The following is a 13,910-nucleotide window of genomic DNA, read 5'->3' on the forward strand; positions in this document are numbered from 1 at the left end:
TCCCTAAACCCCCCATTTGAAAATGTTTTGTGCAAGGGAGCCCCGTACCAGATTTGTGTTGTTAGAATGTTTTTTTAAAAAAAATCCAAATTGTATTTATTTTCTTTTATTCTATAGATCTATAAGCTCACAAAGCGACACGTTTCGAGCTTGTAGATCGGCTAATATATACACTGTAGGTTTAAAGTGCTCATGTGGCCTAATAATAGTCGCTTCTTTTGGGCTTGTTTTCATAGACCTAGTTGCTTATTTCTCTCGCAAAACCTGGCAACGCTGCCCTCAATTAGTGTTGCCAGATTCTGTGAGAGAAACAAGCAACCAGGTCTAGGAAAACCAGCCCAAAAGAAGCGACTACTATAATGGGCCACATCAAATGAGCACTTTAACATATACATCAGCTTTTTGAAAATAGCAGATCTACAAGCTCACAACGCGTCGCGATGCGACGCGTTGTGAGCTTGTAGATCGGCTATTTTCAAATCAAATCTTGCGGGGAAATTATAATAAGCAGATCTGGCAACCCTGCCCTCAACGCCCAAAGAGAAGTAGTAGATGTAACCCGGATGTTGTTCATTCAGCACTTGAATAATAAAGAGCTGCGCGTCCATGTGAGTGTTTGTTCATGTTCACGTTGTGTTTATTGACTTAAATGAATGAAGTCATGCCTTTATGAATGAATGAAGGTCAACCTGTAGCTTACTGAAGACCTGAACTCGTATTTAATGATGCTTTAAAAGCTTTAAACCTGGCAACTAAGCCACTGGAACCTGCCTAGCAACGTTAGCTTAACGCGTTAGCGTAGCTTAAGAGCTAACACTGAATGAACTCCTATTGGTTTGAATAAGAAAAACATTCAGATACATTTTACTCTTAAAATAATGAACGTCAGGATGAATTTATGTATAAAAGTACACGCTTTAAGGGTTAATGTGGGTTTCTTGCTTTGTTTACATCGCTCTGCTGCAAAAGAACAGATCTACAAGCTACCAACGTGTGAAAACAGCCGATCTGCAAGCATGTAGATCTGCTATTTGTTTTGGCTAAAGTTCTCCTCAGAATAGGGATGCTAGAGTTCAAGTAGTTAATGTAAAAAAGATTGTTTTTTTTAGCGGCCTTGTGGTTTTGAGCTAGCTGTAGTATACAACCCTCGTAGACGTTATTTATGATTCTGACGTTTTCAATCTACGAGAGTTGTAGGGTTCACCCCCCCCATGGACACAGGGACTTTCTGCACTATACCCCGTAGACACTCCAAACATGTACACATTGAAAATAAAGGTGCTTATCCCCAAGCCCCAAATGTTAACTATCTCTACGGGGTAGTAGTTTAATGTAATAATCCATATCTTTCAATAAAGAAGTGTTTTAATGCCGTCTGTGGCCGAACGCCATTTTTTCACCCTCGTTTACTTCCTTTTTACATTGAGTGTAATTCCGGGTTTCACCAGATGGGGCGCGTCACTACCGCCCATTGGGAACTTCTGACAGAATCGGCCACAGACGGCATTAAAACACTTCTTTATTGAAAGATATGGATTATTACATTAAACTACTACCCCGTAGAGAGAGTTAATATTTGGGGCTTGGGGGTAAGCACCTTTATTTTCAATGTGTACATTTTTGGAGTGTCTACGGGGGTATAGTGCTGAAAGTCCCTGTGTCCATGGGGGGTGAACCCTACAACTCTCGTAGATTGAAAACGTCGGAATCGTTAATACGTCTACGAGAGTTGTATACTACAGCTAGCTCTACTGCAAAAGAACAGATCTACAAGCTACCAACGTGTGAAAATAGCCGATCTACATGCTTGGAGATCTGCTATTTTTTGGCTGAAGTTCCCCTCAGAATTAGGGATGCTAGAGTTCAAGTAGTTAATGTAAAAAAAGATTGTTTTGTTTTTAGTGGCCTCCCTTTTCTGAGGAGAACTTTAGCCAAAAATAGCCGATCTACAAGCTCACAACGCCTCGCGCTGCGAGGCGTTGTGAGCTTGTAGATCGGCTATTTTTGCCAAAAAGTGATTGGTGTTGAGGGGAAAAAGAGCAGCAAACGTTTATCTGAAACACAACTTTATACAATATAGAGGGGGTCCCTGCTTCATCTCTCTCTCTCAGCTAAGGGGTCCTTGGCCCTGAAAATGTTGAAGCCCCCTGGTTTAGAGCAGTGGGGTTTCAACCAGTGGTCCTAGAAGGGGGGTTCCAGGTGGTCACCAGCTAAATGATGGAGAGTTGGTAACCAAATGAACCCATATCATCTTTAATTCTTGAGAGTTTAAAATGTGTGAAACTCTTGAGGACCCCCTGTTATGAAGACCCCTGGTCTAAACAGGTCAGACGTTAAAAGGCGTATTTGACTTTAAAAATCACACCCAGTGTGAAGTGGGCGGTGTGTGGTCATCACAACATGACTCACTTAAAAAAACCACAAGTGTGTTTTTTCCACTTAAAAAAAACAAGTGTGTTTTTTTTAAGTCCATACTGCTATTCAGAGGGCTGCACATGTGTCATGTGTTTCGCTAGCCAATCATAGTCCTGAATTTGCAAAGTCAGCCAATCACATTACAGCTAGTGGTGATGACACTAGCTGTAATGTGATTGGCTGACTTTGCAAAAGTATAGATTTGCATTGACTGTGGAAGGGTTAGCGTTGTAGACTGCGTTGTAGACTATTGGCCAAGCACGGTGCAGGATTGGTCAGTGTCCAAACCTCACTTATAGGGGGCGGTTACACCGCCCCAAAAATCGATGTTTCAAACACTGGACATGCTCAGAAACGAGTTGACGTTTTAAACGACAATTCATTAAACAACAATTCATTAAAAAAAAATGTGTCCCAGTACTGCGGGAGCAGGAACCTGGTCGTGGCCTGTCTCTCTGAAGGCGAATTGTGGTCCAAAAATAAACAAACTGTCTCGGCGATATTGTCAGGGAGGTTCTGTATCGTTTATGATAGTCAGTCACTTATATTTGATACAGTCTGTTTCTGGCGAAGATGTAACTAATTCGGCGGAAGTAACATTATCGTTTTCTCACCGTCAGTTGATGCTTCATATCCATAAGAATGGGGGTGGAAAACCGCGAACCAGGTAGACAAACCTAGGATGTGTAAATTACGTCAGACTTCGGTGCTCTATTGCGGCCCATAGACCACCGAAGTCTGACGTAATTTACACATCCTATGTCTTTTTTATGTCCAATATATTTGTATTCAACCCATTTTGCGCGGGAACCCCTATTTGTAACTATACCTTTCAGGACGGGAACTCCTTTTGGGGTTATTGTTGCTATGTACAGTATATAGCAACATACATTTGTTGTCATTTTTGAATAAATATTTGATGTTTTTCAGAAATATTTCATACTTCATTTTCAAACTCAATGCATTTGAAATATTTTTTTTTTTAAAGTTTCTTTTCAGGGTTCCAATTAAAAAATAGCAAAAACAAATCTGGATTCCAATTCAAAAATGGAAAAAGTAGCAGATCAGTGCGACGCGTTTTGAGCTTGTAGATCTGCTATTTTTGCTACTTTTGTGTGGAAATATAGTGGCCCTCTCCATCATCGAAGTTGTCCACCCCTGCTTTACAGGTTTCTTCACCTCAATAGCACGCACTTAATGTCGACACTCTCTGAGTTATGGGGTTACATGAAATTTAAAATCTTTGAGAACAACCGCTGATCTGAACCATAGTGATGAGCTGTGACCTCTCTGACCCCCCCCCAGAATGATGGAACCTGCAGCAACCACAGCAGAGGAGGAGAAAGGAGAGAAGAAGAGGAGGACCGATGAAGACGAGGAGTCACCTACAAAGAAACCTGTAAGTACGAAGTGTGTGTGTGTGTGTGTGTGTGTGTGTGTGTGTGTGTGTGTGTGTGTGTGTGTGTGTGTGTGTGTGTGTGTGTGTGTGTGTGTGTGTGTGTGTGTGTGTGTGTGTGTGCGTGCGTGCGTGCGCGTGTGTGGTGCGTGCACTATCATTCAATGTCAAAGGGAGCTTGAGTACTTCTTCTTCGAGTCCGTATAGCAAGCTCAGATGTTGTTCTGCCAGTATCGGGGCAGTTGTGTAGTTCCAGACTTTTCATCAGTGCTTTTTACACCTCCCCTGTTCCACACGCAGTCTATTAACCCTTTAAAAAAAAATAGCAGATATACAAGTTCATAGCGTGGCACTGAGCTTGTAGATCTGCTATTTTTTGAGAAATCGTGAAACTTAGTGCAAATCTTTGAATATATATTTTTTAAAGTGAACATTTTTAACTCTGCTACAACTTCTGGGGGGTCCCTGGAACAAAACGTTTTGAGATGGGGGGTCCGTACTGTTAAGATTTAGAAGACATTTGTAGAATTCCCAGAAACTTTTGGAGTTTTGAGTTATATGTTCGCTTTAAGAAATATATATTCAAAGATTTGCACACATTTTCACGATCCTTTTTCTAAAATAGCAGATCTACAAGCTCATAGCGCGGCACTCGGTGCCTCACTATGAGCTTGTAGATCTGCTATTTTTGAATAGCCAAAGGAATCTAAAATGACACGGATGCGTCCCCGGATTGCATTGGGTTAAAAGAACATACCGGTATGCACTGTTGTGATAAATGCTTTTCATCATTACATAAAATTATCATTACGCTCTTGTCCTTCTGCGACGGACGGCGCCATGGTTGTAGTTTACTAGTTTGTTCCCTTTCAGCGGAACCAGTGCAATGCATTTTGGGATTGATAGAGCTTGGCTAGTGTTTTTAGCCTGACACTCAGCCTGAATGTTTCTATGTCAGTGTTTCTCAATCTTTTTTTCATGTCAAAGACCCCCAAAATTGTATGTATTTGGCCGCGGACCCCCATCTCAAAATATGTTGTTCCAGGGACCCCCCAGAAGCAAAGATTAGACTTAAAAATGTGCGCACATTTTCACGATTTTTCTAAAATAGCAGATATACAAGCTCATAGCACTATGAGCTTGTATATGCTATTTGTATTGCTATTTTTGAATAGTCAAAGGATAAAATAATGGTTAAAGTGGTTACACACAGATGCGATCCCGATCTCAATTGGTTAATTCCATATGATTTTTTTTTTTTTTTTTTTTTGTAATTAAAGTATTTATTCTTTTTTCCAACAAATAAACACTCTTTCTCTCTGTCTCTCTCTCTCTCTCTCTCTCTCTCTCTCTCTCTCTCTCTCTCTCTCTCTCTCTCTCTCTCTCTCTCTCGCTCTCTCTCTGTACTTTTCTCTGTGTGTCTCTCTGTCTGTGTGTCAGTATACAGGTCACAGTCAGAAAGTTGCCAGTCATTATAACAGCCTACAGGAGACGGGGTTGGCGTTTCGAAGCCACAGTCGAATCTTTCACATGAGAAACTTCAACAACTGGCTCAAGAGCGTCCTGATTGGTGAGAAGCAAACGTTACAAACATCACAAGAGTCTAGGTCAGGACGTGTGGAGCGTTGTCCAGGGTGTTTTAGGGAAGAGAGAAGAGTCTAGGACGTGTGGAGCGTTGTCCAGGGTGTTTTAGAGAAGAGAGATTAGTCTAGGACGTGTGGAGCGTTGTCCAGGGTGTTTTAGAGAAGAGAGATTAGTCTAGGACGTGTGGAGCGTTGTCCAGGCTGTTTTAGAGGAGAGAGAAGAGTCTAGGACGTGTGGAGCGTTGTCCAGGGTGTTTTAGAGAAGGGAGAAGAGTCTAGGACGTGTGGAGCGTTGTCCAGGGTGTTTTAGAGAAGGGAGAAGAGTCTAGGACGTGTGGAGCGTTGTCCAGGGTGTTTTAGAGAAGAGAGAAAAGTCTAGGACGTGTGGAGCGTTGTCCAGGGTGTTTTAGAGAAGAGAGAAGAGTCTAGGACGTGTGGAGCGTTGTCCAGGGTGTTTTAGAGAAGAGAGAAGAGTCTAGGACGTGTGGAGCGTTGTCCAGGGTGTTTTAGAGGAGAGAGAAGAGTCTAGGACGTGTGGAGCGTTGTCCAGGGTGTTTTAGAGAAGGGAGAAGAGTCTAGGACGTGTGGAGCGTTGTCCAGGGTGTTTTAGAGGAGAGAGAAGAGTCTAGGACGTGTGGAGCGTTGTCCAGGGTGTTTTAGAGAAGGGAGAAGAGTCTAGGACGTGTGGAGCGTTGTCCAGGGTGTTTTAGAGAAGAGAGAAGAGTCTAGGACGTGTGGAGCGTTGTCCAGGGTGTTTTAGAGAAGAGAGAAAAGTCTAGGACGTGTGGAGCGTTGTCCAGGGTGTTTTAGAGAAGAGTCTAGGATGTGTGGAGCGTTGTCCAGGGTGTTTTAGAGAAGAGTCTAGGACGCGTGGAGCGTTGTCCAGGGTGTTTTAGAGAAGAGAGAAGAGTCTAGGACGTGTGGAGCGTTGTCCAGGGTGTTTTAGAGAAGAGAGAAGAGTCTAGGATGTGTGGAGCGTTGTCCAGGGTGTTTTAGGGAAGAGAGAAGAGTCTAGGACGTGTGGAGCGTTGTCCAGGGTGTTTTAGAGAAGAGAGATTAGTCTAGGACGTGTGGAGCGTTGTCCACATAGACATATAAAGGTAGACGTCTCCTTCGGCTCTGAGGCATTGGTATCTCGGGCGCCATTTTAGAGGAGGAAAGCTTCCGCGTGTGTCACAGAAGGGGGCGTTCGGTAGGCCAATCAGAGGCAGGCGGGGGCGGGTCTTTTCGTAAGAGGCAGCCGCGCAGCAAAAGTCAGTTAGACACGCTGTGATTGGCCAGTAGTCAACACGCTGTGATTGGCCAGTAGTCAACGCGCTGTGATTGGCCAGTAGTCACTTTGAATGGTAGCTTTCCTCCTCTACAATGGCGGCCGCGATACCAGTTGCTCCAACGAACTGCAGAGGCCAATGCGGTATCTAGGTTTCTATATCTATGGTTGTCCAGGGTGTTTTAGGGAAGGGAGAAGAGCCTATAGGGCTTGCTACTTTTACTTAAGTCAAATATCCGAGTACTTCTTTCACCACTGCTGTGTTGTATTGTAGGCAACATATTGGACCAAGTAAGGGACAGCAGTACAGACAGAGACATCTCTGTGTTGGACCTGGGATGTGGGAAAGGAGGGGATCTGCTCAAATGGAAGAAGGGGAACATCGCACATCTAGTCTGTGCAGGTAAGATATGTGTACAGTGTACATACTGTATGTTTGGACATGTGTTGTTTGGTAGATTACTTCTCCACTGACTATCAATGCCTTTCGGCGATAACCTTCATGCTGTTGGAAAGTTTTTTTTATTTCCCTTTTTAACCCATTAAAACCAGCATCTTTGTCAGTTTAGAATTTATCATTGACTATTCAAAAGTAGCAGATCTACAAGCTCATATGAGCTATGAGCTTGTAGATCTGCTATTTTTTTTAAATCATGTACATTTTTGCAAATCTTTGAATATACAGTTTTTAATTATTTTTTATCTCAAATCTTTGCTTCTGGGGGGTCCCTGGAACAAAACATTTTGAGATGGGGGGTCCGCGGCCAAATACTCATGATTTTTGGGGGTCCTTTGCATGTTAAAGTGTGAGCACCACTCGACATGCGTTTTTCAGAAAAGCGTTTAGAAGACATTTGTAGACTGGGCCTCAGGTCTTAATGGGTTAAATGGTGCCCCATTTGTAGGGATTTGGGTTGCACCCCATGAAGAATCTTCTCTGCCAATGCCAAACAGCTTATTCTGCTGCTATTGACTCTTGTTTATATTTAGTAATTATTTTATATTATTTTTCAGACATCGCAGGGGTTTCAGTAGAACAATGTCAGAGTCGTTACGAGGACATGCAGAAGAAATGTTACCGTGGCGACCGGATGTTCGCCGCCGACTTCATCACTGCTGACTGCACCAAGGTAACCTTTTGACCTCTGACCTCCATATGACCCCCTGTGTTTCTCCCCGATATGCATTCAACAGCGGCACCCTGCCACTTAAAAAAAAATATTTTCCGAGCGCACACACATGCACGCACAAACAATTTCAAAATCAACAGAAAGTTTGGTGTCTGTAATAAAGGTTTGAACATTATTATGTGAATATTCTCCGTTTACAATCGCTTCAAATTCAGGACTTGCATTTCAGGTTGATTAACCCATTAAGAACGCATCTGTCATTTAAAATAAGATGTGGCTATTCAAAATAAAATATCAAATCGTGAACAGACATGCAAAAGTGTCACTTTTCAGCTACAGTCACCTTTTTGAACCCAAATAGAGCAATTGTGTGACACCTGACCCGAAAGAAAACAACATGTTGTCACCTTTTTCACCTCGGGGGTGTTTGCATGCCTGCGTGAAAATGTGTGTACATTTTTGAAAATGTGTGTGTGTGTGTGTATATATATATACGAAATATATACAAAACGAGTCGCTTTGCGCCACTTTTCGAGCTTGTAGATCTGCTACATTTGAGAAGTTTCTGCCCGACAGCAATGATATAATGTTGTATCCGTTATTAATGTTTAAGTGTGTGTGTGTGTGCGTGTGTGTCTCTCCAGGAGGTGTTGACAGCCCAGTTCAAAGAGAAGAAACTGTTGTTTGACGTGTGCAGTTGTCAGTTTGTGTGCCACTACTCGTTTGAGTCGTACCAGCAGGCAGACACCCTGCTGAAAAACGCCTGCGAGTCCCTGAAGCCCGGCGGCTTCTTCATAGGAACGACGACCGACGCCTTTGAACTGGTGTAAGTTATTATTAGTAATGATAATATAAATGGAAATGACCTCAAATGAAATGATCTGAGAAGCTGTGTTGATGAAATCAAGTAAACCATTGGTTTCCCTCTGTCCTCTTCTGTCTCTATCTCTCTCTGTCTCTGTGTCTCTCTGTCTCTGTCTGTCTCTCTCTCTGTCTCTCTCTCAGGAAGCGTTTGGAGCTGTCGGATGGCTTGTCGTTTGGTAATGAGGTGTACAGTGTTCGTTTTGACCACAAGGAGCAGTATTCCCTGTTTGGATGTCAGTATCACTTCAACCTGGAGGGCGTGGTCGATGTGCCAGAGTTCCTGGTTTACTTCCCTCTGCTTGAAGAGTGAGTGTCTTGTCTGTCTCTCTACCTGTCTGTCTGTCTGTCTGTCTGTCATATATGTCAGTAACGTGCATGTGAATGCGTTTATTTTACGCTACTTCTGTAGACACTGTTTGACAAGATGTGTGTGTGTGTGTGTGTGTTTGTATTACTATACTTGCGAGTGCCAAGTATAGTAGAATTTGAAGAAATATACAGTGTGAGGACCGTTTTCCTGGTCCTCACAAGACAAATGGTTGTTGTATAGTTAAAAAAAAACATTTTTAGAGATACGTTTACAATTAGAAAAACATTCAGGTTAGGATTAGACATTTAGAGGTTAGGTTTAGGGATTGGAATTAGAGTTAAACATGATTTATACTTTGTGTCATTGTCGCGCCAGTGTCATGCACTGAAAAACAGCCGATCTATAAGCTCACAACGCGTCGCAGCGCGTCGCGTTGTGGGCTTATAGATCTGCTGTTTTTTGGCTTTAGGCTTACGGTTAAAAATGGTAAAATATGTATATATTTTTAAATGGCATTCATAAAATGGCTGTCCTAAAGTGTTGTTCTCACAAGTATAGTAATACAAACGTGTGTGTGTGTGTGTGTCTGTGTGTGTTTTATATTATAGGATGGCTAAACGCTATGGGATGAAGCTCCTGTTTAAATACAGATTCTCCGAGTTCTTTGAGGACAAAATCAAGAACCAACAGAACCGCAACCTGCTGACGAGGATGATGGGCCTGGAGGTAACCCTTGGCAACCACCCAGCGACCACTCACACACAGTAACCATGACAACCACCTCGCGACCAGTCAGACAATAAGACAGACAGTGAGACAGACAGACAGGCTGTCAGAGGCTAAGGCAGACAGTGAGACAGTCTGGGGATAAGACAGACAGGCAAGGCAGTCGGTAAAAGGTGGTCTCACTCTACCAAGATCACCAGAGGTGTTTTTCGGGTGAGGATTTGGCAACGTCCGTCCTGGCTATCAGGAGGGACGTTCCCTGTTCCATCTTTACCCAGCAGGTGGGTCCTGCTCAGTCGTCCCGGGGCAGCTGCCGGCCGGCCGTGGGCGGAGAAAAGCACACGGTCGGTGTGTGTTTTTGACAGCTTCATTGTAAACGATAGATATCATTTCTAGGCCTGTCATGATTATTACATAATTGCCTAATCACAATTCTTTGAGATAATCACAATTATTTTTGCATTATCGTCATATATAATGTAAATTTATATATGAATATAAATTATATTTTAATTATATTTTATATGCAAATATTTGTAAATATAAATTTTCCATACATACAAATTTTCCATTCCATACATTTTAAAACGTTTTCCAAAAATAGCTGCTCTACAACCTAATAACAGCTATTTTCAGCTATTTCAATTTTATTTTTACAGACAGACAGACAGACAGACAGACAGACAGACTGACAGTAAGACTTACAGACAGGCAGTTACTGTAAGACTGTAAGATGGAAAGATGGCAGTAAGACTTTTAACACATTGTGTGCCAGAGGTTTATTAAAACAGGGTACATCTAGTGCCGGCACATCTTCCATCCACTTACATTGATATGTTTCGTGCTGTAGAAGCCCCGACGCGGAAGTGCATGTAAACAAAGCGTGCGTGCGAGACGGCGGAGGGTCCCGACTAACGCCTGGAACAATGATATTTCTAACGCGATCCTCCATTGCAGAGTGATCGCCGATCGAAAACGGCTCACTTCCACCACGTTAAAAAGAAATGGAGTTATTAAGCTTTTAGTCAAGGAGATAACATTGGAGTGGCCGACCGGAAGCATTTTTGACATGGATCTACATCCGGCCTCTCCTTCTTAGAGACTCCTTGTATGATCCCAAAGTTTCGTTAGAGCGCCCCACGTGGGAAAAATATATTTTTTTAAAAATGGGCCAAAAACGGTCCGGACCGTTTATGGCACTCAATGTGTTAAAGCAGTAAGACAGAGTGGTGTTGATGGGGCCTGTGACGCGCTGTGAGCTTGTAGAGTTGCTGTTTTTGTATTTAGTTTAGCCATAGTCTTTTGAATAACATTTTCAATTAGTTATAATCATCTGAAATGTTTTAGTTCTAGGCGACTAAATATCATAAGCTTTTAGTCGGCTAAATCTACAGCTTATTTTGTCGACATAATATTATTTAAGCTGGCCGTGATGGAGGATTTTACACTTGGTTGCATGGTGAAAATAGCCGATCTACAAGCTCACAACGCGTTGCAAACTTAACCCACTAAGACCTGGAACTGTGCCATTTTTAGATATGAGCTAAAAAGCATTATTTTACACTTTGGGCTATTTTTGAAAAATCGTGAAAATGTGTGCAAATCTTTGAATATATATATTTTTAAAGCGAACATTTTTAACTCAAATCGTTGCTTCTGGGGGGTCCCTGGAACAAAATATTTTGATGGGGGTCCGCAGCCAAATACATATAATTTTGGGGGTCCTTGACATGAAAAAGATTGAACACCACTGATATAGAAACATACGTTTTTCAGAATACTGAGATTTAGGAGACATGTAGAATCGGCTTCAGGTCTCAATGGGTTAAAATGACTTAGTTCTACTGGATCTCTTCTCCACTACTCCCTCCCTAACATTTTAGTCTAGTTTGTGTTTGTTTTAGTCAACATAGCTTAGGTTTTATTTAGTGTTTGTGTAGTTTTGGTCAGTGAAAAAAAGGTAGTCTTTGAAATGAACAGTGTTTTGTCTCTGTGTGTCTGTCTAGTCATATCCATGTGAAGGTAGCAGCACTCCAGCCACAGAGGCACCAGGAGAGTACGACCATGCTGCCAAACACAAGGACTCTGCTGGAGCTACACTGCCTCTGGTACGTACATGCACACGCACAAACAAACACACACACACACACACACACACACACACACACACACACACACACACACACACACACACACACACACACACACACACACACACACACACACACACACACACACACACACACACACACACACACACACACACACACAAAGAGAGTTGGTGACAGCTGTCCTATCAACAACACTGAAAAATGGTTCCATTGGTACAACTTACACCATAGTGTAGTTAAGTAAACTGTTCGTATTATGTTACCATTCTGTAATCTGAATACAATAACATTTTGTAAACGGCTCCCTGTCTACCTCTAGCTTTCGCGCTCTCTATCTCTCTCTCTCTCTCTACACCATGATGGATACAGGATAGGTGGGCACCTCTATGTAAAATTGGCTATTTTGTCCAAAATGTAAAAAATATATATATATATTTGAGAAATGGTCTTAAGTAATGTAAAGTATACATGATGTGAACATACATGGTACATCATTATCAGACTTAATTGTATCCTTCAACTTCTTGTTGATGCCCCCAAATGACTAGATGTATATTGGCGTGTGAAGAAGAATGAGAATGAAATTGATACCTTTTCATTCAATTTCATTATTTGTTTTTTTGTCTGCAGGGAACGTTGAGCAAGTCAGAGTGGGAGGCAACAAGTGAGTTGAATGTTTTACTCTGGTGTTGCCATTAAACATTTAATGTTTGATTGATGTTTGATTATTACTATCAGTAAGTATTGAATAGCTAACACACTGTTATTAGTTATTGCACAGACCACAAACAGTTGAAATGATTCATTTTTACTTAAAAAAACGAGTAAACCTTTGAGGTTTTGGTCAACTATAAAATCTATCTGCTCCTCGGAGCTGCCTGCTAGTATTGTTGTTGATTCCATCTCTGCGTCTTAACCCTGACCGGGACGCATCAGTGTGTCATTTTAAGATTACTTTGGCTATTCAAAAATAGCAGATCTACAAGCTCATAGCGCGGCACCGAGTGCCGCGCTATGAGCTTGTAGATCTGCTACTTTTGAATAGCCAAAGAAATCTAAAGATGACAGATTCTTTCCCGGTCTAAATGGGTTAATAAGAAACAATTAATTATTTGATGTAATCATATTGAAGTTTATATTTATGTTGTAAATAATTATATTTGAATATACAAACTACATTTATGTTGTTTGCTGACAAATAACTGCCAATTTGCTCTCTCTCTGTCTCTCTCTCTCCCTCTGTAGGTATATACCTGGTGTTTGCCTTCCAGAAGGTCTCCTGACTGCCCGATAGATTGTCACATGCAAGAGTGAATGACAGAATCCAGATACATTGTTAGAGTGAATGACAGAATCCAGGCACTGAATGAAAGACTGAGTGAAAGTCTGTTGAGTTGAAGTCACGTTTTGTACAAGGAAACCTTGAGTTGTTTTTATTTGAATATTTCTGTGCGTTTGAGTAGAAAAATTAAAACCAGCTAAAACACAGGACGTTTGTTATTCCTTTTTCCATGTGACACGTTGTGAGCTATATTGAAAAGAATTGAAAGTGTAATCGACAGCGGTTACGGTGTGGGTTTTATACATATTTAACTAATGGAAAGCAGTGGTAAGTGCATTTACTCAAGCACTGTACTTGAGTACACTTTTGAGGATGTTTTACTTTACTGGAGTATTTTCAATACTTCTACTTCTACTCCACTACATCTCAGACACAATTGTTATACTTTTACTCCTCTACAATCATTTGAAAACTTAAGTTACTAGTTACTTTGCGGATAGAAATTATTACATTATATAAACATTAACCACTTTAGCCCTATTTTATAGACGGGTTTCCTGTTAGTAAACATGAGAGGAATATGACCGCGCAGAGGAGGGGGAAGCCTATGGGTGCGTTTGGAAATTACGCACCGGAGCACACTCGCCTATTAGTTTGTATTGGCCAGTGCGCTCACTGCCGCTCAGGGCTGTATTTTCGAACGCGCCTTTCACCCGGGCATGCGCAGATTGCGCATTCTGCTCTGTGATGACGTCGCGCGGAAATCCGTCTATACATAGGCTATTTGAAAATAGCAGATCTACAAGCTCACGTGTCGCATATT

The 13,910-nt window shown here is 41.8% G+C and overlaps 1 protein-coding gene across 1 annotated transcript; it reads left to right on the plus strand.

Moving 5' to 3' along the window:
* Positions 1-560: 560 nt before the first annotated feature.
* On the plus strand, positions 561-13,293 carry LOC311062294 (mRNA cap guanine-N(7) methyltransferase-like). The gene is made up of 11 exons (XM_084081209.1): positions 561-608; positions 3,721-3,814; positions 5,252-5,381; positions 6,939-7,067; positions 7,679-7,794; positions 8,439-8,620; positions 8,800-8,964; positions 9,577-9,694; positions 11,701-11,802; positions 12,436-12,469; positions 13,051-13,293. The coding sequence occupies exons 2-11, from the start codon at positions 3,722-3,724 to the stop codon at positions 13,086-13,088; spliced, it is 1,107 nt and encodes a 368-aa protein (XP_083937335.1). The 5' UTR covers positions 561-608; position 3,721; the 3' UTR covers positions 13,089-13,293.
* The last annotated feature ends 617 nt before the right edge of the window (positions 13,294-13,910 follow it).

Source organism: Gymnoscopelus microlampas (assembly GCF_963454915.1).
Source record: "Gymnoscopelus microlampas genome assembly, chromosome: 15".
Classification (NCBI taxonomy): Eukaryota; Metazoa; Chordata; class Actinopteri; order Myctophiformes; family Myctophidae; genus Gymnoscopelus; species Gymnoscopelus microlampas.